Source organism: Rana temporaria, chromosome 5 (assembly GCF_905171775.1).
Source record: "Rana temporaria chromosome 5, aRanTem1.1, whole genome shotgun sequence".
In the NCBI taxonomy this organism is placed as follows: domain Eukaryota; kingdom Metazoa; phylum Chordata; class Amphibia; order Anura; family Ranidae; genus Rana; species Rana temporaria.
The window spans coordinates 10,469,340-10,494,418 of record NC_053493.1 but is presented as its reverse complement, the minus strand read 5'-3'; the positions used below and the strand labels follow the sequence as shown (position 1 = coordinate 10,494,418).

The window sequence follows — 25,079 nt, the reverse complement described above, 5'->3', positions numbered from 1 at the left end:
CGTATCTAGCTGATTTACATATTTTGACGCGTAAATCAGCGTACACGCCCCTAGCGGCCAGCGGAAATATGCAGTTACGATCCGACGGCGTAAGAGACTTTAAGCCGGTCGGATCTAATAGAAATCTATGCGTAACTGATTCTATGAATCAGGCGCATAGATACGACGGTACAACGCAGAGATACGACGGCGTATCTGGAGATACGCCGTCGTATCTCCTCTGAGAATCTGGCCCTAAATATTTATTTTAACAAGATCTATTATAATAAACCTGAAGGGGAAAAAAAACTCAGAAAACAATTAAGACGGCTTGAAGAAACTTTATTGGCTTGAGTAAGCACATGGTAAGGCAACCACAGACTACTGTCTGCTGTCAAAGGGCCAAATGTGGCCTTAGGGACCCAGGTTGGGCATTGTAGTCTCGGACATTACCAGAACGAGATAAAAGAATCACTTCTATTTCCGTTACCACGTTTCCCTGAAAATAAGCCTGGGTCTTATATTAATTTTGGCAACAAAAGACACAGTAGGGCTTATTTTTGGGGTAGGTCTTACCATGTAATGTGATGTCTTCTCTCCCCCTCTCCTTCCCTGCCTGTCAGGAATCCCCAGAGTTAACCACTAGCCGACCAACCGCCGCAGTTATGCTGCGTGAAATCACATAGCTACCTGCTCGCCCCTGGTGCCGACGCGCATGCCCGGCGGGCGCGATCACCGCCGGGCACCCGCGATCGCTCGTAAACACACAGCTCCCGGTCCTGTCAGGGGGAGAAATGAGTGACCGTCTGTTCATACAATGTATGAGCAGCGATCGGTCATTTCCCCTAGTCAGTCCCACCCCCCTACAGTTAGAACACACCCAGGGAACATGATTAACCCCTTCTTCGCCCCCTAGTGTTAACCCCTTCCCTGCCAGTGTCATTTTTACAGTAACCAATGCATTTTTATAGCACTGATCGCTATAAAAATGCCAATGGTCCCAAAAATGTGTCAAAAGTGTCCGCCATAAGGTCGCAGTACCGATAAAAATTGCAGATCGCCGCCATTACTAGTAAAAAAAAAAAATATTAATAAAAATGCCATAAAACTATCCCCTATTTTGTAGACGCTATAATTTTTGCGCAAACCAATCAATAAACGATTATTGCGATTTTTTTTTACGAAAAATAGGTAGAAGAATACGTATCGCCCTAAACTGAGGAAAAAAATGTTTTTTTTATATATTTTTGGGGGATATTTATTATAGCAAAAAAAATAGATTTTTTTTCAAAATTGTCGCTCTATTTTTGTTTATAGCGCAAAAAATAAAAACCGCAGAGATGATCAAATACCACCAAAAGAAAGTTCTGTGTGTAAGAAAAAAAGGACGCCAATTTTGTTTGGGGGATACGTCGCACGATCGCGCAATTGTCAGTTAAAGCGACGCAGTGCCGAATCGCAAAAAGTGGCCCGGCCATTGACCAGCAAAATGGTCCCGGGGCTGAAGTGGTTAAAATGCTTGTAAAATCCTACAATCCACTCTATTACAGTATTATATAATGTACAATGTGTGTGTTTCTGTAATACAATCGTGCCAAATACTAGGGTTGTCCCGATACCCGATACCACTTTACTCGCCGATACCGATTACCGATAGGCTTTGTGAGGCCTTAGGCAAAACTTGACATGGGGCCCCACTCATATCCATGATGGGAAAAATAATTCAAGGACAAGAGCCTCTTTCCCGCAACCCTGGCCGGTGGTTGTGGGGGTCTGCAGGCAGGGGTCTTATCGGAATCTGGAAGCCCCCTTTAACAAGGCGGCCCCCAGATCCTGCTCTTTAATAACTAAGGGACGGGGGCCACCCAGTGATGTCACCTGGTGAACCCGCCCCTTTGTGATGCCATTGACTGAGTGCATGTTGGGTCATTGATGTCACAAGGGGTGGTGTCACCGATATTCACTGGTTGTTAGGGAAGCTGGCAGCCCCGCTCCTGAGTCAGGGCTCTTAACGCTGCCCGAGCACAGCAACGTTAAGGTCCCCTGTCCCTCAAAACTGGGGTAATGCATTGGGTAAGTTAGGCAGCCGCGAGGCCCCTGTGAGTGCAAGGCCTTAGGCGACCGCCTAATTAAAGAGCCGCCTCTGGCTTTAGATACACTTTAAAGGGTCTGTTCATAACGATTTTCCCACAGGATTCACACACAACATTTGCCCAAGATTCACACAGTTTTCTAATTGGATTTAACTGGAAAAATTTGCAACTCCTTGGTGAAGGTTGGGTGAATCTTTGGTGAAAACCATTATAAACAGACCCCTATGTGTGACTCACGTTATTTTCACGTAAAATAAAAATAAATTCCGAGAGATGTTTGTGAAGAGTTTCTTTAGTCACACCAACAAGGAAAACAAGGAAAAGAGTGGAAAACATTCTCCTCCAGCCAAACATGTCCATTTTTCTGGGGTCTTCAGAATGTTGTCTATGGACATTAAATTTGATGATAAACTTTAGTCTTCTTTCTGTCAGGCTTTACCAGCAGACATGCTTCTCCTGAGTCTGAGTCACGGGGTCCCCGTAGACCTCCACCTCGCACAGGGTCAGGTATTCATTGCGCCCCGGGATCACCACGCTGACGTATTGACCCTCCATCCCGTTACAGCAGAACGTTGTTGTTGCAGAAGTAGCTATGGTGATCTTATCGCACCTGTGGAGAACAAACGGGGACCAACACAATGATATAGAAAATGCCATTCATTCACTTGAGGGAGATTTACAATAACTAGGCAATAGAGGTGAACAGACTGATTTCTGGCTGACAGACTTGGGGGTAAACAATATTCGGAAATTCAGAATTACGCAAAATCTGAATTTCAGGAATTTAGAAAATTCGACATTTCAGAAATTTAAAAAATTCGAAAAATTAGAAAGTCGAAAATTCAAATTCGAAATTCCAAAATTCGAAAATGCCATTCATTCACTTGAGGGAGATTCACAATAACTAGGCAAATCGAGATGAACAGGCTGATTTCTGTCTGACAGACTTGGGGGTAAACAATATTTGTAAATTCAGAATTTCGGAAAATCTGAATTTCAGGAATTTTGAAAATTTGACATTTCAGAAATTTAAAAAATTAGAAAAATTAGAAATTCCAAAATTCAAATTAGAAATTCCAAAATTTGAAAATGCCATTCATTCACTTGAGGGAGATTCACAATAACTAGGCAAATAGAGATGAACAGGCTGATTTCTGTCTGACTGACTTGAGGGTCAGATTTCGTAAATTTGAAAAATTAGAAATTCGAAAATTCACATTCGAAATTCCAAAATTCGAAAATGCCATTCATTCACTTGAGGGAGATTCACAATAACTAGGCAATAGAGGAGAACATACTGATTTCTGGCTGACAGACTTGGGGGTAAACAATATTCGGAAATTCAGAATTACGCAAAATCTGAATTTCAGGAATTTCAAAAATTTGACATTTCGAAAAATTAGAAAGTCGAAAATTCAAATTCGAAATTCAAAAATTCAAAAATGCCATTCATTCACTTGAGGGATATTCACAATAACTAGGCAAATAGAGATGAACAGACTGATTTCTGTCTGACAGACTTGGGGGTAGACAATATCCGTAAATTCAGAATTTCGGAAAATCAGAATTTCAGGAATTTTAGAAATTAGAAATTTCGGAAATTTCCAAATTTCGAAGTTTGGAAAATTAGAAATTCGAAAATTCAATTTCTAAATTCCAAAATTCGAAAATGCCATTCATTCACTTGAGGGAGATTCACAATAACTAGGCAAATAGAGATGAACAGGCTGATTTCTGTCTGACAGACTTGGGGGTAGACAATATTCGGAAATTCAGAAAATCTGAATTTCGGAAATTTGAAATTTCAAATTTCGGAAATTTCGGAAATGTAGAAATTTGAAATTTCGGAAATGTCGAAATTTGAAATTTCTGAAATTTTGAAATTTCGAAGTTTGGAAAATTAGAAATTCGAAAATTCAAATTCGAAATTCGAAAATGCCATTTATTCACTTGAGGGAGATTCACAATAACGAGGCAAAATATACATGAACAGGCTGCTTTCTGTCTGACTGACTTGGGGGTCAGTATTAGGAAATTCAGAATTTCGGAAAATCAGAATTTCAGGAATTTCGTAAATTAGACATTTCGTAAATTTTGAAATTTCGTAAATTTCGTAAATTTCGTAAATTCGAAAAATTAGAAATTCGAAAATTCAAATTCGGAATTCGAAAATTCGAAAATGCCATTCATTCACTTGAGGGAGATTCACAATAACTAGGCAAATAGACATGAACAGGCTGATTTCTGTCTGACTGACTTGGGGGTAGACATGTACAGTTCGTTTAGTTCCAAATTCGTTTTTTTTTTAACAAATTTTTACAAATTCGTTAATTTGAAAATCTAGAATTTCCTAAATTTAGAATTTCAGGATTTTCGAGTTTCGGAAATTTCTGATTTCGGAAATTTCTGATTTCGGAAATTTCTGATTTCGGAAATTTCTCATTTCGGAAATTTCTTATTTCGGAAATTTCTCATTTCGGAAATTTTTCATTTCGGAAATTTCAAATTTTGGAAGTTTCTAATTTCCGAATTTTGTGTGTTTCTTACTGTAGGGGGCGTGGCTGGACATGTGACGTCACTGATTGTCATTCCCTATGACAGGGAACAGACGTTCAGTGACAAGCCACAGAAAGGGACGGCGAAAAGGTTTGTTTACACTCACCTCTCCCCGTTCTTCAGCTCCTGTGACCCGATCGCGTCACGGAGCTTTGGACCGGGGCTATCCACGGCTGGGTTCTTAAATGGGACGTACATGTAGGCCCTCGTGCCCTTCCGCACCATTCTGTCGACGTATATCGTCGCGTGGCGGTCCTTAACTGGTTAAACTTCCTTTTTCTCGGCTCGTCGTTGTGTTGTACGTCACCGCGTTCTTGGCGGTCGGAAATTTGGCGTGACTGTGTGTATGCAAGGCAGCTCGAGCGGAATTCCGTCGGAAAAACCATCCGAGTTTATTCCAACGGAAAAACCGATTGCGTGTACAGGGCATTACAGTATCCCGGGCGTACGGCACTCACACTGGGTTGTTATTATCGGGAGAATTTCCAATTCGGACCTCAAGATTCCTCATCCTTTCCAAACAACAGTCTGACCGGCCAGAGACCACAACAACATTCACTTTGTATTTCCGTTTCATGTCCAGCCTCCACCAGGGGGAGCTGTCCGCGCCTGTGTGTGAGCAGAAGCCATTAAACCAGTTTTGATCGTTCACCCCATCGATGGCCTTTACAGCTGCATCGTTGGCCCCATAATTAGAACTCTGAGAAGCTTCTCCGCTTGTGGCAATATTGATGGCTATAGAAAAAAAAAGGAAAAAATTATTATATACATTTGTAACGGTCACCACTGTTTACGATATTCCCATTCCATCGCCCCTACGACAGCTTATCCGACAGTCCGACAGACATCAGACACGACCCGATCCATTCCATTCCCCAGAATAACGAGACCGACAAGCTCTGTTACTGGTTTTAAAATGTATGAACACTTTTAATGGTAACTTAGCTTTCTTATATACAGTTTTAGAAACCAAGGGGCAGATTCACAGAGCAAGTACGCCGGCGTACTTTCTACTGATACGCCGCCGTACTTTCAAATTTCCCGCGTCGTATCTTTAGTTTGAATCCTCAAAACAAGATACGACGGCATCTGGGTAGGATCCAACAGACGTACGGCTTCTTAGATGCAATACTTCGGCGCCCGCTGGGTGGAGTTTGCGTCGTTTTCAGCGTCGGGTATGCAAATGAGCTTTTTCAGACGATCCACGAACGTACGCGCGGTCGTCGCATTCTCTTACGTCGTCTCTAGTCGGCTGTTTCCGGCGTATAGTTAAAGCTGCTATTTTGCGGCGTATAAATAGAATTGCCATGTTAAAGTATGGCCGTCGTTCTCGCGTCGAAATTAGAATTTTTGCGTAAGTCGTCCGTGAATAGGGATGGACGTAAGTCACGTCGAAGTTCAAAAAATGACGTCGATGCGACGTCATTTCGCGCAAAGCACGGCGGGAAATTTCGATACGGAGCATGCGCAGTTCAATCGGCGCGGGGACGCGCTTCATTTAAATGAATCATGCCCCCTACCCGCCCAATTTGAAATACGCGCTGAGAGATACACTACGCCGCCGTAACTTACGGCGCAAAATCTTCCTGGATTCGACTTAGAGCCAGGTAAGATACGGTGGCGTAGCGTATCTCTGATACGCTGCGCCTGGGAATTTCTCTGTGAATCTGCCCCCAAGTGAACAATGAATCAACTCCACCCACACGGCACTTCAATACACACTCTGGGGTAGATTCACGTACGGGCGCGCATAGTTACGGCGGCGCATCGTTTCGTATTTACGCTACGCCGCCGTAACTTACAGGAGCAAGTGCTGTATTCACAAAGCACTTGCTCCGTAAGTCGCGGCAAGGTAGCGTAAAAGGGGCGCCGGCGTAAGCGCGCGTAATTCAAATGTGAAAGGGGGGGCGTGTTTTATTTACATTTTTGATGACCCGACGTGATGGACGACGTGATGCGCCGTCCGTGTACATATCCCAGTGTGCATGGCTTGCAAGTACGGCGCAACGATGTATTGGTTTCGACGTGAACGTAATTTACATCCAGCCCTATTCGCGAACGACTTACACAAACGACGTAAATAATTCAAATTTCGAAGCGGGAACGACGTCCATACTTAACATTGGCTGCGCCTCCTAATAGCAGGAGCAGCCTTACGCCGGAAAAGCCTTAACGCAAACGACGTAAAAAATGAACGCCGGGCGCAAGTTAATTTTTTGAATCGGCGTAAGTATGCAATTTGCATACTCTACGCTGAAAACTACGGGAGCGCCACCTAGCGGCCACCGTAAGAATGCACCCTGAGGCCCCGTACTCACGACCAAACATGTCTGCTGAAACTGGTCCGCGGACCAGTTTCAGCAAACATGTTTGGCCGTGTGTAGGCCCGATCGGACCATTTTCGGGCGGATCGGACAGGTTTCCAGCAGACAACTGTTTCCTGGACTTGCTTTAAAACAGTCCGCTGGAAACCTGTCCGCCCGGACATGTACGGTCGTCTGTACAGACCTACCGTACATGTCCTGCCGCCCGCCATCCCTCACATGCGTCGAATGACTTTGACGCATGCGTGGAAGCCTTTTAAAGGCAGGCCGCCCACGTCGCCGCGTCATTGTCGCGGCGACACCGCGTCATCGACGCGGCAACACCGCGGACACGCCCCGCGTATTGTTTACGCGCGGACCTCTGTTCGATGGTGTGTACGGCCATCGAACAGAAGTCCCCGGGCAGTCCCCGGGCAGACATGTCCGATGAAAACGGTCCGCGGACCGGTTTCATCGGACATGTTTGATCGTGAGTACTCGGCCTAAGATACGACGAAGAAGAGACTTATGCCAGTCGTATCTTAGGCTACAGTCGGCGTATCTAGCTTTCTGAATACAGAAAGTAGATACGCCGGCGCAACTTAGCAATTATGCGGCGTATCTGCTCTCTGAATCTACCCCTCTCTTAGACAATGACATTCAGTTGAGTTGATTATTAGTCATCCCCCAGACGTCCCGTCTCCGCAATAATAAGCTATTCACACCTGATCATCAATAGGCTTCTTACACCAACAGTGTCATTAGCATCACACAATGGAATGTCTAGGAGCAGACGCAATTAACACCTCAAAAGCATGTGCCCCCCCCCCCCCCATTGAATGAAAACACTCCATTTGGAGTCAGACTTTAACAACTTGTAATATTCCAGGAATTATCAGTAATGTCCCATCTCATGTAATTTATAATTAATATTTCTCAGTCACCCTATGCCCAACAGGGGCACAGGATGACCCTAGACCCAAGAGTCATTAGTGACGCTTGCACAGGAGTACCCCCCATCCTTCAAAAGTCTCTGGGTGTCCCGGGCCATTCTGTTACAACATTGTACAAAGTTTTTCCATTTTTCTAAAAGGGGCCCTCACCGAGAAGGTAACTGTAAACTGCAATGTTGTCGAAATATATTGTCCATGACATTCTGTAATAGACATGTTCTTGTCTCAATTGAAATTCCGACACATTTTTGTTTTTCGGAAATTCGAATGTATCCGAATTTCCCGAATGACAATAGTTCCCGAAATTTAAAATAATCCGAAATAACGAAAAAAAAAAATTCTGACGAAATTCGAATTCGAATCATTTTTGAATGCTTTTCAAATTCGCTTCGTTTTCGAATTCGAATCGTTTTCAAAATTTCCCATAGAATAGAAAATAATGTAATAGAATATAAAAAAAAATGAATGGAATAGAAAAGAAAATAACAGAATAGACTATAATATAGTAGAAACAAATAGAATAAAATAGATTAACATAGAAAGAATTAGAACCATCTTCTGAAAATCGAATTTGAAATAGAATAAATTTGAATACATAAGAAAAGAACATAATAGAAAAGAATAGAATATACTATAATAGAAGAGAAAAGAAAATAATAAAAAAAAACTATAAAATTGAATAGAAAGAATATAAACATTTCTCAATATTCAAATAGAATCAAACTATAAAATTGAATAGAAAGAATATAAACATTTCTCAAAATTCAAATAGCATCAATTCGAATTTGAATATAATAGAAAAGATTAGAATAGAATAGAGAATAACAGAATAGAGTAGAAAAAAAAACAACAGAATAGAAGAGAATAGAATAGAAAGAATATAACCATCTTCCAAAAAATTCAATTTTTGAACAGAATACATTTGTATAGAATAGAAAATAAAATGATACAATAGAAAATAGAATAGCAACAAATAGAAAAATAATACAAATAAAAAACAATGGAATAGAAAGAATATAACCATTTCCCAAAATTCAAATAGAATCAATTTGAATTTGAATAGAATAGAAAAGAATAGATTAGAATAGGAAGATGGTTATATTAATTCTATTCAGTTTTTTCTCTATACTATTGTTATTTTCTATTCTGTTCTACTCTATTAGTTTCTATTTAAATTCAAATTGATTCTATTTAAATTTTGGAAAATAGTGATATTATTTCTGTTCTGTTCTATTGTTTTTTTTTAACTCTATTATTTTCTATTCTATTCGAAATTTCAGAAGATGGTTATAAACTATTTAATTATATTCTTTTTTTTGTATTCTATTCTATTTTCTTCTTTTATTTTATATCCAATGTTGTTCTGTTTTACTCTATTATATACCATTCTTTAATTTTCTTTTGTATTCTTTTCTATTCCATTTTTTTCTATTCTATTCCTTTTATTTTCTATTCTATTTTATTCTCTTTGGAATTATATACTATTCTTTAATTTTCTGTTGTATTCTTTTCTATTCCATTTTTTTCCTATTCTATTCCTTTTATTTTCTATTCTATTTTATTCTCTATGGAATTATATACTATTCTTTAATTTTCTGTTGTATTCTTTTCTATTCCATTTTTTTTCTATTCTATTCCTTTTATTTTCTATTCTATTTTATTCTCTTTGGAATTATATACTATTCTTTAATTTTCTGTTGTATTTTTTTCTATTCCATTTTCTTCTATTCTATTCCTTTTATTTGCCATTCTATTTTATTCTGTTTGGAATTATATACTATTCTTTAATTTTCTGTTGTATTTTTTTCTATTCCATTTTCTTCTATTCTATTCCTTTTATTTTCTATTCTATTTTATTCTCTTTGGAAATGTGAAAAGAATTCGAAAAATTGATTCAAAAACGTTTCGAATCGATCCGAATTCGAAAAATTCGAATCATTTTGAATACGAATAAACAAAACACATTCCGAACACGAATGAAGGTTTTAGGACAACAGCCTGTGAACGGACAGTCCAACATTCGCACCGTGTGTACGGGACTTAAGAAACAAGTGGAGCTGCGGTGGCTCAACGCGATTGGCACTGCGCTGACAAGCCATTCACCTCTGCAGCTAGGGGTTCAGATCCCGGTCTCGGCTACATGTGAATTGAGTTTGGTGGTCTCAGCCTGGCTCCCGGTGGGTGTGCTATGCGAGGTAAGCCTGCGCTTAGTACGCCCACCCCCCTCCCACAAAAACCACCACACTTACACGCACTCGAAATTGGGTTAACATGCACGCACTTTGACCACGCGGTCTCTAAAAAGAGAGGCGAAGGACTAACGGGGCTGGTTGAGCGGGCAAATCCTCTCACTCCCTTATAGGGAGTCCCTCTGCCCCGTTGGGCTTCAAAGCGGAGCAGGTAGGGCGGGCTGTATGGGAGGACCCCCTCACACACCTGCCATTGCCACCCGGGGCATGGAGAAAGGTGGCAGATTGGGGAGGCCTGCCTACTCCCAACTCCTGCAGTCCGGCTCCTCTCTCGAGTACACGCACAAAATACACTTAAAAAAAAAAAAAAAAAGAAACATTCTTCTCCTCGATCATCACACTAGAGCAGTGATGGCGGACCTTGGCACCCCAGATGTTTTGGAACTACATTTCCCATGATGCTCAGGCACTCTGCATTGTAGCTGAGCATCATGGGAAATGTAGTTCCAAAACATCTGAGGTGACAAGGTTCCCCATCGCTGTTCTAGTGTATAGTGAGCTGTAGATGCGGTCCTTTTTATCAGGGGTTCCCTGAAACCAGCACATTATTTTAATGGTTTGTCTGTAATAAATAAGTTGAGAAAGATCGGTAGATGAAGGTTTTTTAGTTTTTTTTTACCTTTGTATTATTCTTACCTCCAGGGGGGCGGCTGCAGCACCGAGCCAGACCCAAGGAACCCAACAGAACCAAAGCCACCAAAGTCTTCATTCTGGAGGAGACATCAGAACACACAGAGAGTCATTTACCATCATATGATACAGGAAAAAGGGATTCTGCCACCAGGGCCGCCATCAGGGGGGTACACCTGTAAGGGGCCCGGTGGTCCCCAGGGGCCCGGATGGCATCCCCCTTTATTTTTCTTTTTTTTTCCGTCAGCACCCAAAGCCCCCCTCCCCCCCCCCCCCCCCGGATGACATCCCCCTTTCTTTTTTCTTTCTTTTTTTTTTTCGTCAGCACCCAAACCCCCCCCCCCCCCCCCCCAACCTCTAAGGGGCCCGGTGGTCCCCAGGGCCCCTGATGGCTTTCCCCTTTTTTATTCATTTAATTTGTCAGCATCCAAAGCCCCCCCCGACCTTTAAGGGGCCCAGATGGCATCCCCCTTTATTTAATTTTATTTTCATTTTATTTTTTTCGTCAGCACCCAAAGCCCCCCTCCCCCCCCCCCCCCCGACCTCTAAGGCCGCATACAGATGAGCGGACCGTTTACATCGGACATGTCGGCTCGGAGATTTTGGTCTGATGGTTGTACACACCATCAAACCAAAATCCCCGTGGACAGAATACGCGGCGACGTGATGGCGACGATGACGTGGCGACGTGCGCGAACCCGGAAGTTCAATGCTTCCACGCATGCGTCGAATCACTTCGACGTCATGCGCGGGTTCTCAGGCCAGCAGACATGTCCGATGAGTCGTACTGACCATCGGACATGTCCGGCGGACATGGTTCCAGCGGACATGTTTCTTAGCATGCTAAGAAACAGTTGTCCGCTGGAAACCTGTCCGGTCAGCCAGAAAATTGTACGGTCCCCAGGGCCCCCGGATGGCATCCCTCTTTTTTTTTTTTTTCGTCAGCACCCAAAGCCCCCCCGACCTCTAAGGGGCCCGGTGGTCCCCAGGGCCCCTGATGGCTTTCCCCTTTTTTATTTATTTTGTTCATCAGCATCCAAAGCCCCCCCCCCCCGACCTACCTCTAAGGGGCCCGGATGGCACCCCCCTTTTATTTTATTTCTTTTTTTTTCGTCAGCACTCAAAGCCCCGCCCCCCCGACCTCTAAGGGGCCCGGTGGTCCCCAGGGCCCCTGATGGCTTTCCCCTTTTTTATTCATTTAGTTTGTCAGCATCCAAAGCCCCCCCGACCTCTAAGGGGCCCAGATGGTGTAACGGAATGACCCGTGACACCCAAAGACTTTGTGAGGATGGAGGATACTCCTGTGTCAGCGTCACTGATAACTCTTGGGTCTGAGTCCACTCTGTGCCCTTTGGGCATGAAGTGGCAAGGGAATCATAATTCATGTATTACATTTGGAACAAGTACAGAGCTGCGTGTCTCGTCTTGATTCTGGGCAAATGGGATGTCTGATGTCTGTTGGACGGTTGGAGTGTCGATAAGCTGTCGTGGATGGGATGGAAGGTCGTAAACGGTGGTTACCGTTACAGATGGCATCCCCCTTTTATTTTAATTTAATTTTTTTTTTGTCAGCATCCAAAGCCCCTCCCCGACCTCTAAGGGGCCCGGTGGTCCCCAGGGCCCCGGATGGTATCCCCCTTTTATCATTTTTTTTTTTCGTCAGTACCCAAAGCCCCCCCCCCCCCCCAACCTCTAAGGGGCCCAGATGACATCCCCGTTTCTTTTTTCTTTCTTTTTTTTTCATTTTTTTTCGTCAGCACCCAAAGCCCCCCCCCCGACCTCTAAGGGGCCCGGTGGTCCCCAGGGCCCCTGATGGCTTTCCCCTTTCTTCTTTATTTATTTATTTATTTTGTTCGTCAGCATCCAAAGCCCCCCGACCTCTAAGGGGCCCGGATGGCATCCCGCTTTTGTTTTATTTTATTTTAAAAAAAAAATCATCAGCACCCAAAGCCCCCCCCCCCCCCGACCTCTAAGGGGCCCAGTGGTCTCCAGGGCCCCGGGTGGCATGCCCCCTTCTTTTTATTTATTTTTCGTCAGCCCCCCCCCCGACCTCTAAGGGACCCGGTGGTCCCCAGGGCGCCGGATGGCATCCCCTTTTATAATTTTTATTTTTTTTCGTCAGCATCCAAAGCCCCCCGACCTCTAAGGGCCCCAGATGGCATCCCCCCTTTTTTTTTCGTCAGCACCCAAAGCCCCCCAGCTTCTCAACTTGCGACACTCCCCCCTGCTTCTCAATTTGCGGCGGCAGCACCCCCTCCTGGTTCTCTGCTCCATGGATCCCATGCCTGAAGCTGTGTAAGGGGTGCCAAAATTCCCGATGGCGGCCCTGTCTGCGACTATCTCTGGTACTGGGAAATATATTTTACTAATATTAACCGCTTAAGGACCGCCGCGCGCAGATTTACGTCGACAGAATGGCACGGAGAGGCAAATGGGCGTACAGGTACGTCCCCTTTAATTTGCCACCGTGTGGTCGCGCACGCGCCAAGTCACTTGTAGTCACGCCCCCTAACAGTTAGAATCACTCCCTAGGACACACTTAACCCCTTCAGCGCCCCCCTACAGGTTAACCCGTTCACTGCCAGTGTAATTTTTACAGTAATCAGTCCATTTTTATAGCACTGATCGCTGTATAAATAATAATGGTCCCAAAAATGTGTCAAAAGTGTCCAATGTGTCCGCCATAATGTCGCCATCACGATAAAAATCGCCGATCGCCGCCATTAATAGTAAAACAAAAAAATATTAATAAAAATGCCATAAAACTATCCCCTATTTTGTAGACGCTATAAATTTTGCGCGAACCGATCAATACACACTTATTTTTACGAAAAATATGTAGAAAAATACGTATCGGCCTAAACTGAGGGGAAAAAAAAAATTATATATATTTTTGGGGGGATATTTATTATAGCAAAAAGTAAAAAATATTGGCCCGGATTCACAGAGAGCGGGGCGCACATTACACCGCCGTAGAGCAAACACCGTACGCCGCGCCAACGTAGAGCGGAGAGGCAAGCATTGCATTCAGCAAGCCAGTGCTCCCAACGCTGCGCCAGCGTGGCATGGGAGTCGAAAGCGCAGGCCGGCGTAGGTGGAAGTGGGTGTGACCCCATGCAAATGAAGAGTGACCCCATGCAAATGATGGGCCGAGCGCCAGACAGGTACTTATCACGAACTGTGCATGCGGCATGACGTGGACGCATGCACAGCACCCCCCTGCGCCTGCTCACAACCACGCCGGCACAACTGCCTAAGCTACGCCGGATCACTGCGTACGCCGTGAACATAACGTACGCCTAGCCAGACACACGTCCAACGCACAATACGCCGGCTTGTGTTGCCTGGTGCAGACCTGAGCATGTCTGTTGCTGGGTTGCACCTCATTTATGGGAAATAACTTTGCGCCGGACGTACAACTTACGAACATCCCACGTAGCATGCGCCAGGCACATGCACGTTCGTGAATCGGCGTATTTCCCTCATTTGCATGTTTAAATGGCTAATCAATGGAAGCGGCATCATGCACCCAGCCCATATGTGCGCCCACCCTACCAAAGCACTTACGCCGACGTATAACACGTTACGCCGACGTAAGTGCAAATGTGCGCCGGCGTATGTGTGCGTCAGACCCACGAACCAAAATGCGCCTAAAAACAGGCTACACCCCGCTGGCGTGTGCAAGCTACGTCGGCGGGGTGTAGCCTGTTTTTAGGCGCATTTTGGTTCGTGGGTCTGACGCACACATACGCCGGCGCACATTTGCACTTACGTCGGCGTAACGTGTTATACGTCGGCGTAAGTGCTTTGTGAATCCGGGCCATTGTGGGGTTTTTTCAAAACTGTCGCTCTATTTTTGTTTATAGCACAAAAAATTTTAACCGCAGAGGTGATCAAATACCACCAAAAGAATGCTCTATTTGTTGGGAAAAAAGGGACGCCAATTTTGTTTGGGAGCACTACCGCGCAATTGTCAGTTAAAGCGTTGCAGTGCCGAATCGCAAAAAGTAGTCCGGTCTTTGGCTAGCCAAATGGTCCGGGGCTTAAGTGATTATAATAAGTCTTTGGATTAGATCTGTAGTTTCCTACGTGTCTTTTCTTCTACACAACACGACTGAAAGTAAAATCTATAAAAAAAATCAGAACCTGATTTTTTTTTTAGTTTGTGACAAAGTGGCCGGAGCTGCGAAAAACACGTGGCGCTATCATTACCATCAGTCATGGTGTATTGAGGGTTATCAGTGAAATCACTCCGAGGAGTCACCATCTTTGGGTCATACAGGTTACTCAAAGGAGACTTGGGGCAATATATAAGAGCACTTCGGCCCACAGTCATAGTTAAACAATTACATAATTAGTCAGGTTACTCTAGTTCCACCACTACTGGGACGGGAACATCTAGAGCCCAGGGCGAGGATACAGAACTGTCCACATTCCCCCCCCCACCGCCGCCGCCACTAACACATGACAAAAAATGCGAAAGACCAAGGGACTTTTTTAAGGCACCACAACTGGAGACATATACAGATATTTGTGTATATAATTATTGCAAAGTTTATTAGAAACATAAAAAAATAAAAAAAAACAATAAAAAACATAAACCACCGTGTGAAATAAAAGATTGTTTGGTTTGTCGCCCCATATAGTCTGTCTCGTTCTGATAATTGATAGAATATTCTCTTGTGGCGCAGAGCATTGCGCTACGAGCCCACCTAGGTGTTCCAAAAGCGAATGAATATTCTCTGTTGCCACACTGATCCACCTCCCGGGCCAAGCGGGAAGCGGGTCAGATACCCGTCACCCAATTGGCTGAAAGGACAGGCCTATTGGACGCCTAGGAAGTGGGGAGGAGACGCACAGCGGAAGCAAGGAGGAGGAGAAGACGCAAGAGCCACTCCCAGATGCCCGCCGCAGCCTGATGTCCGCCAATGCCCCGATCCACATGGCTCCTTGGTGTCCGCCGCTGCACGATGCCCGCCGCCTAGATGGGGTAAGTGGACCGAGTGGAAGACAGCAAGCAGGGGGGGGTGGGGGGCTTTGAGGTTCCGCGGGGGGGGATGTTGTTTGCCGTCCCCCCACCAAACAAAAAAACACGAGCCGCCACTGGCTGCAGCCATTGGGGTAGATTCAGGTAGCAATTGCGTCTGCGTAACCATAGTTACGCAGCGCAATTGCTTACTTGCGCCGGCGTCTCGAATGCTCCTGATTCAGGAACCTCGATACGCCGACTGCAGCCTAAGATATGACTGGCATAAGGCTCCTTATGCCGTCGTATCGTAGGCTGCATTCTTACGATGGCCGCTAGGGGGCGTTCCCGTAGTGGTCAGCGTATAGTATGCAAATTGCATACTGCGTACGCAGTTTACGTTCGTCGGGTTCCGCGTAAGGCTGCTCCTGCTATTAGCAGGGGCAGCCAATGCTACGTATACCCGTCGTTCCCGCGTTGCGAATTTAAAATTTAACGTCGTTTGCGTAAGTGAATCGTGAATGGCGCTGGACGCCATTTACGTTCACTTTGAAGCAAATGACGTCCTTGCGACGCCATTTGCCGCAATGCACGTCGGGAAAGTTTCCCGACGGAGCATGCGCATTACGCTCGGCGCGGGAACGCGCCTAATTTAAATGATCCACGCCCCCTATGGGATCATTTAAATTACGCGCGCTTACGCCGGGCAGTTTTCCGGAGCGCCCACGCAAATTACGGAGCTGCTGCTCCGTGAATCAAGCGTAGCGCAGGTAATTTACGGAGGCGCAGCGGCAAAACGGTATGCTGCGCCTCCGTAAGAAAAGCGCAAAGCTACCTGAATCTGGCCCATTGTGTGTAAAATTCCCACACCACCCGGTACAGGTGCCCCTCCCCCAGCGTCATCTGTGGGCCCGCGACCGACATTAGCGGGTGGTGACGGGAGGAGGGGGAGGGAAAAGAGCAGACACACGCCCGCTCTCCTCCCCTTCTTGCTGTGACCCGCAAAGTGATGTCTATTACATCACTTCCAGGTCAGCCTGTCAGTGTCCCCAACTAGCATATCCAGGAAACAATGTAACGCAGTGCGTTCTGTGTTGCAAAACATTCAGTGGAGTCCAGAGGAGACATGAGGAGCCTTTTAGACCCTGCATAAGGGGCGTATCAGCGTTTGCCACATTACAGGGGGCAGCTAGAGGTTGGACTGGACCGCAGATCTCAGTCATTCCCCGAAAATTGGCCACCGCAGAGGCGGCGATGGACCAGACTGAGAGCCGCCATAGCGCTGGCTCCGGCTCCTCCTCCGCCCTCACCTCCACCGCTAGCTTAGGCTCTACCGCCACTGGTTGCTAAAGCCGCCTGGCATCTAGCAACCAGTGACGTCACAGCCGTGACTCCCCGCCTTGCAGAGGGAACCCGAGGCGGCCCCACCATTTAAAGCGGAGGAGGAATTACAGTCCCCCTCCTCCGCACCTAGTGCTATCTATGGTTCACCCACCTCCTCTATAATCTTCTCCAGGCCTCCACTCCGGCATACTCTAAGGCAGTGGTTCTCAACCTTTCTAGTGCCGTGACCCCTTTGTGGGGACCCCTAACAGTAAAATTATTTTGTAGCATGGGTTGTCAGCACCCGAGGCAAGACAAGTAGCCTGTGAGATCTCAGGGGTTCATGCTAAGAACTTGTAGTCCTTCAATTTTATAGGGATCACATCCCTAGGGCTCAGGAGTTCATGCTGGGACTTGTAGTCCTTTCGTTTTTTTAGGGGGGTTCACGTCCTTAGATCTCAGAAGTTCATGCTGTGTCTTGTAGTCATACATTTTTGGGGGGTCACGTCCTTAGATCTCAGGGTTCATGCTGGGGTACCTCCCAAAAGGGAAGGACTGCAAGTTCCAGCATGAGCCCCTCAGAGCTGAGGACATGACACCCCCAATTAGTGAAGGACTACAAGCATTAACTCCTTAGATCTCAAGGCCCAGGGTTCATTCATGCTTGGACCACATAGCCACCACCAGACTCCACCCAGCCCACCACAGACCCCACATAGCCCACCACAGACCCCACACAGCCCACCACAGACCCCACACAGCCCACCAGAGACCCCACACAGCCCACCAGAGACACCACACAGCCCACCAGAGACACCACACATCCCACCAGAGACACCACACATCCCACCAGAGACCCCACACAGCCCACCAGACACCCCACACAGCCCACCAGAGACCCCACACAGCCCACCAGAGACCCCACACAGCCCACCAGAGACACCACACAGCCCACCAGAGACATCACACAGCCCACCAGAGACCCCACACAGCCCACCAGACACCCCACACAGCCCACCAGAGACCCCACGCAGCCCACCAGAGACACCACACAGCCCACCAGAGACACCACACAGCCCACCAGAGACACCACACAGCCCACCAGAGACACCACGCATCCCACCAGAGACCCCACACAGCCCACCAGAGACACCACACAGCCCACCAGAGACACCACACAGCCCACCAGAGACCCCACACAGCCCACCAGAGACCCCACACAGCCCACCGGAGACACCACACATCCCACCGGAGACCCCACACAGCCCACCAGAGACCCCACGCAGCCCACCAGAGACACCACACAGCCCACCGGAGACATCACACAGCCCACCAGAGACACCACACGTCCACCATACACCCCACATGTTCACCAGAGACCCCACACAGCCACTTAAGTCCACACAGGGCTGGATCTTAAACAGGAAGGGGTGGGGCAAATTTATATAGGGGGGGCAATTTTAGTCTTGCCTAGGGCAGCAGAAAACCAAAATACACCACTGCCCTGCATATCTCGGTAAAGCGAACCTGTCTCCTAAAAATCATAAAATAGGGGACTTTTTGTCTCCTGTGCGATGGGAAAAAAATGTACCACTTCAAGCCCAAGCCAATTCTGGCATTTCTCTCCTACATGTAAAAATCATAACTTTTTTTGCTAGAAAATTACTCAGAACCTCCAAACACTATATTTTTTAGCAGAGACCCTAGGGTCAGATCGTATTTGTGCAGCAAAGTTATTCAATTTTTTGTATAATGTGAAAGACAATGATACGCTGAGTAAATAGATACCTAACATGTCAAGCAAAAAAATAAAGTTACATCCAAGCACATAAAATCCCCCCCGAAAAAAAAATTGAGGTCCCCCCACCCCCACATATACGCATGTACAAACGTAAACACATGCATCAGGGGAGTCTACGTTTAAAAACTTAGGCCCAGATTCTCAAAGGGCTTACGACGGCGCAACGCCATGTACGCCATCGTAAGTCCTAATCTGGGCCGTCGTATCTATGCGACTGATTCTTAAGGCTCATACACACAGTCAGACAGCCAACAAAATTTCCCTTGGATTTTTTTCCTAATTGATTTGTCCGGCCACACCCAGTCAGACTTTTCTGCAAACTTTTCTAAAACTTTCCTAACATTACATGTTTTTTTGCTATTTTCTGCTCTTTACCGCCACCCTTTGGTTAACTTCTGCAATTGTTTGTTGCTTTTAACATTGGTTCTGAGCATGCGTATTTGCACTTTGTCCAAAAGTTGGTTGGATTGCTGTACACACAGTCAGACAAGGCACCATCGGACTTTTGTTGCCGAAAAGTTGGTCCGTTTGCAGACCCAACTTTTTGTTGGATGAAACCCGAAAAAGTTGGTCCGATGGAGCGTACACACGGTCAGACAAATTAGAAAACTTGCAGATTTTGAAGTTGGTTGGCAAAAAGTGTGACTGTGTGTATGGGGCTTTAGAATCAGTTACGCATAGATAATCATTAGATCCGACAGGCGCAAGGCTCTTACGCCATCGGATCTTAAATGCAATTTTTTTTTTGGCCGCTAGGTGTCGCCTCCGTCGTTTTCCCTGTCGAGTATGCAAATTAGCTAGATACGCGAATTCCCGAACGTACGCGCGGCCGACGCAAAGAAGTTACGACGTTTACGTTAGGCTTGTCCCGGCGTAAAGTTGCCCCTGCTATATGAGGGGCAACCAATGTTAAGTATGGCCGTCGTTCCCGCGTCGAATATTTAAAAATTTACGTAGTTTGCGTAAGTCTTCCGTGAATGGGGCTGGACGCCATTTACGTTCACGTCGAAACCAATGACGTCCTAGCGACGTCATTTGGAGCAATGCACCCTGGGATATTTTACGGACGGCGCATGCGCAGTACGTTCGGCGTGGGAACGCGCTTAATTTAAATGCTCCACGCCCCCTACCTGGCTAATTTGAATTAGGCGGGCTTGCGCCGGGTGATTTACGCTATGCCGCCACAACTTTACAGGTAAGTTCTTTGAGAATAAAGCACTTGCCTGTAAAACTTGCGTCGGCGTAACGTAAATCAGATACGTTACGCCCACCCAGTTCTGCGCTATTGTACGAGAATCTGGGCCTTAGTTTGCGATACACGTGTCACATGTTGCCACGCACGCCGGAGTGAGAGCAATAATTCTAACACCAGACCACCTCTGTAACACTGAACTGATGACCTATAGGCTGCTCTTGAAGCGGCGCCCATAGAAAGTATAGGGTACTGAAGTTTGTCGCCATTTCACAGGCACACAAATTTACATTTTTTTTTTCCCTTATTAAAAAAAAAATGGGTTTGACATGTTGGGTATCTATTTACTCGGCGCAACCTTAACTTATTTTTTCTTTACCAAAAATGTGGCCAGTTTATTATGTTTTTTGCCCTAATAATGACTTTAGTGTGTTTTTTACTGAAATTTTGCATTTCCTAGACCTTTGCGGAAATATTGTGTGAGATAAAAAAAAAAATTGGAACTACCACTATTTTATTCTCTATGGTGTCTGCTTTCAGAAACAATGGCCCGGATTCACATACACTTACGCCGACGTATCTACAGATACGCCGCGTAAGTGCAAGGATGCGCCGTCGTATCTATGCGCCTGAGTCTGCAAGCAAGATACGCCTGAAATTTGGCTTCATACGACCGACGCAAGTTTCCTACGCCGTCGTATCTTGGGTGCATATTTACGCTGGCCGCAAGGGGCGCTTCCATTGATTTACGCGCCGAATATGTAAATGACCGAGATACGCCTATTCACGAACATACTTGCGCCCGTCGCTGTAACATACAGCGTTTACGTATGGGATGCGCCTCCACCTAAAGGAGGGGCATCCCATGCAAAGGTATGGACGACGGAACAGCCGTCAAATTTGACATCGTTTACGTAGGACTACGTGAATAGGGCTGGGTGTAGCTTACCTCACGTCGTAGGCAGTGATTCGACGTATCTTATGGAGTATTTTAGACGTGATTCTGTGCATGCGCACTGGGATGTGTCCACGGTACGGCGCATGCGTCGTTCGTTCGAACCATCATTTGCATGGGGTCACGGTTCATTTAAATGGATCACGCCCACCGTCCACCTACTTTGAATTAGGCGGGCTTACGCCGAATAATTTACGTTACGTTGGCGCAACGTAGGGAGCGAGTGCTTTGTGGATACTGTTCTTGCCTCTCTATGTTACGTCGGCGTAGCGCATATGAGATGCGCTACGCCGGCAGAAAGATGCGCGGCTCTACGTGAATCCGGGCCAATATGTTTGGGGATTTTGTGTAATCTTCAGGCATAAAATGCAGTGGTGGCCCGTCCATTGGGGGTGCACAGGTTTCGCCCCTGATCTACATGCAGGGCACCAGACGCATGGATTACAATGGGGGGGGGGGATGTTTTTTTAAAGCACGTGATTAGAGCCTGAGGTTCTAATAGGCTTAAAAAAAGGGTGGGCTCGGGGCGCAGAGGACTGCGCCCCCTGATCCTACCCAGTTGTGTGACAATAGTGAATAAATCCTTCCCACTAATCTGTTTTGGCCAAAACGTCAGGCGATCCTATTGGACGCCTAGCGCCTAGAAGGAGGAGTGAGAAGACACGCGGCGAATGCCACCGTGCTGGAGATGAGGACACCGGAGCCGTCCGCCACCTAGACCGGCAGACAGCGGGCGGAGGGGGAAGTGAGTGTGGCCACCCGGACAGAAGTGAAGGGAAATCACTTGAATTGGGGCTCAGATATTAACTATTCCCTATCTGTTCTAATTGAAAAAAAGTTTTGGTATTAGATACACCCTAAACAGTTTCTACTGTTACCACCCCCCCCCCCCTTTATGTACACCAAAGCCCCGTACACACAATCGGAATTTCCGATGGAAAAAGTCAGACGGACCGCGTGTATGCACCATCGGAAATTCCGATGAATTCCATCGGAGTTTACATAGAGAACATGTTTGGCTAGATTCAGGTAGCCCTGCGTAATGTTGTGCGGGCGTAACGTATCTCCGATACGTTACGCCGCCGTAAATTAAGGCGCAAGTTCCGTATTCTGAAAGAACTTGCGCCCTAAGTTACAGCGGCGTAACGTATGTGCTCCGGCGTAAGCCCACCTAATTCAAATTTGGATGATGTGGGTGTGTTTTATTCAAATTATAGTGTTCCCACGTATTTGACGTTTTTTACGAACGGCGCATGCGCCGTTCCTAAAAGAATCCCAGTGCGCATGCTCGAAATTCCGCCGCAAATCGTCAATGCTTTATACGTGAACGTAACTTACGTACAGCCCTATATGCAAACGACGTTAAAATTTCAAAATTCGACGCGGGAACGACGTCCATACTTAACATTGCGTACGCCTCATATAGCAGGAGCAACCTTACGCCGGAAAAAGCCTAACTTAAACGACGTAAAAAAATGCGCCGGGCGCACGTACGTTTCTGAATCGGCGTATCCAGGTCATTTGCATATTCTACGCTGAAATCGACGGCAGCGCCACCTAGCGGCCAGCGTAAATATGCACCCTAAGATACGACGGCGTAAGAGACTTACACCAGTCGGATCTTAGCCTAATTTCGGCGTATCTTGCTTTCTGAATACAGAAAGAAGATACGCCGGCGCAGCTTTGAATTTACGCGGCGTATCTATAGATACGCCGGCGGAAATTCTTGCAGAATCTAGCCCGTTCTATTTTACTCCGATGGAATTCCGATGTGAATTTGGTCGGATAAAGGTCCGATCGTGTGTACGGGGCACAACAGATATGACTGAATATGAAGGTACTTACCTGTACAGAGTCCTGCAGCTTTTGAAGCTTTATCTGTCTCCAATGTGTATTTATACAGCTGTTTGCTTTTTATATCACCTCCCAAAGCCACATTCCCACCACACCGAGGGAGGGGAACCTGGCAAGGACTAGATCTATAAAGTGACCCAATGGGGGATTATCTTGGGGAGAGGTTGGGGGATTATCCGTTGTATAATCAGCTCTGCAATCAAAATAAGGAAAGGAACATTAGAGAAGATGGATGATATCACACATAGGGTCCAAACGGATCCAAGCGGACAAATGGCCGGAGTTCAGAACCTGAAGAGGTTTGTAGACCTGATTTATCACCTTCAGTACAATGCAAAAGTTTTGGGCTGACGTGAAGAGATGCTTTCAGAAATAAAAGTGTTAATAGTTTATTTTTTATCAATTTACAAAATGCAAAGTAAAAGAACAGAAGAAAAATCAAAATCAATTCCTGGTGTGACTACTCTTTGGCTTCAAACCAACATCAATTCTTATGCCGCCTACACAAGACCGTTTTTTCGGGTTGTAAAAAATTACGTTTTTTTTTAAAGTCATTAACCACTTGCCGCCCGCCGCATGTATATATACGTCCACAGAATGGCACGTACAGGCATATTGGCGTACATGTACGTCCCCGCCTTTCCGCAGGTCGAGGGTCCGATCGGGACCCCCCCCTACATGCGGCGGTCGGAAACCCGCGGAGAGCGCTCCAGGACGAGGGCGCGGCTAGATCGCGATCGCTCCCCAGAGCTGAAGAACGGGGAGAGCCGTATGTAAACACGGCTTCCCCGTGCTTCACTGTGGCGGCGCATCGATCGAGTGATCCCTTTTATAGGGAGACACAATCGATGACGTCAGTCCTACAGCCTCACCCCCCTACAGTTGTAAACACACACTAGGTCAGAGGTGTCAAACTGGCGGCCCTCCAGCTGTTACGAAACTACAAGTCCCATCATGCCTCTGCCTGTGAGAGTCATGCTTGTAACTGTCAGCCTTGCAATGCCTCATGGGACTTGCAGTTTTGCAACAGCTGGAGGGCCGCCAGTTTGACACCCCTGCACTAGGTGAAACATAACTCCTTCAGAGCCCCCTGTGGTTAACTCCCAAACTGCAACTGTCATTTTCACAATAAACAATGCAATTTAAATGCATTTTTTGCTGTGAAAATGACAATGGTCCCAAAAATGTGTCAAAATTGTCCCGAAGTGTCCGCCATAATGTCGCAGTCACGAAAAAAATCGCTGATCGCCGCCATTAGTAGTAAAAAAAAAATGATAAAACTATCCCCTATTTTGTAAAAGCTATACATTTTGCGCAAACCAATCGATAAACGCTTATTGCGATTTTTTTTTACCAAAAATAGGTAGAAGAATACAAATCGGCCTAAACTGAAAAACATTATTTTTTTATATATTTTTGGGGGATATTTATTATAGCAAAAAGGAAAAAATATTTCATTTTTTTCAAAATTGTCGCTCTTTTTTTGTTTATAGCGCAAAAAATGAAAACCGCAGAGGTGATCAAATACCACCAATAGAAAGCTCTTTTTGTGGGAAAAAAATTACACCAATTTTGTTTGGGAGCCACGTCGCACGACCGCGCAATTGTCAGTTAAAGCGACGCAGTGCCGAATCGCAAAAACTGGCCGGGTCCTTTACCTGCATTTTGGTCCGGGTCTTAAGTGGTTAAAAACGATCGTGTGTGGGGCTCCAGAGCATTTTTCAGGACGTAAAAAATGGCCATTAAAAATTTAGAACATGCTCTAATTCTTCACGTCGTTTTTAACGTTTTCTTTTTTAAACAACAAGGTGCTTTATTTACAAAAATAAAATAGTTCATACATTGTCAATCCCCATCAGTACATCGAAACACCAACGAAAACAGGTCTTAGAAATATGAAAATGATGCGTTTGGTAACAGTGACTGCAACCCGGGCTGCCCAACGGGACGAGCAGCCAACAATCCAGAACAGCTCATAAGTTATCACATTGATAGACAAACCCTTCACGAGAGAAAAGAGTACCCACACCCAAAACAACAGAGGCCGGCATGCACCGACGCGGGCGTGAGGGGCCAGGAGGGCCAAGAGGCGACCCCCCAAACCAGAAGAAACCCCTACCAATGCACAGCCGGAGGCCGTCATATTATCGTCCAGGGTGCCCACACCTTATCATACTTCCACACCCCCCTATTTGAATATGTCAATCTGTATAACGGGGGTGCCT

At 45.9% G+C, this 25,079-nt stretch overlaps 1 protein-coding gene across 1 annotated transcript; it reads right to left on the bottom strand.

The window, feature by feature from the left end:
• Positions 1-2,348: 2,348 nt before the first annotated feature.
• LOC120939804 (pentraxin fusion protein-like) lies at positions 2,349-23,084 on the bottom strand. The gene is made up of 4 exons (XM_040352174.1): positions 22,846-23,084; positions 10,770-10,843; positions 5,087-5,363; positions 2,349-2,682 (listed from the first exon to the last, which is right to left on the bottom strand). Exons 2-4 carry the CDS (start codon positions 10,840-10,842, stop codon positions 2,508-2,510), a joined length of 525 nt encoding a protein of 174 aa, XP_040208108.1. The 5' UTR covers position 10,843; positions 22,846-23,084; the 3' UTR covers positions 2,349-2,507.
• Between the last annotated feature and the right edge of the window lie 1,995 nt (positions 23,085-25,079).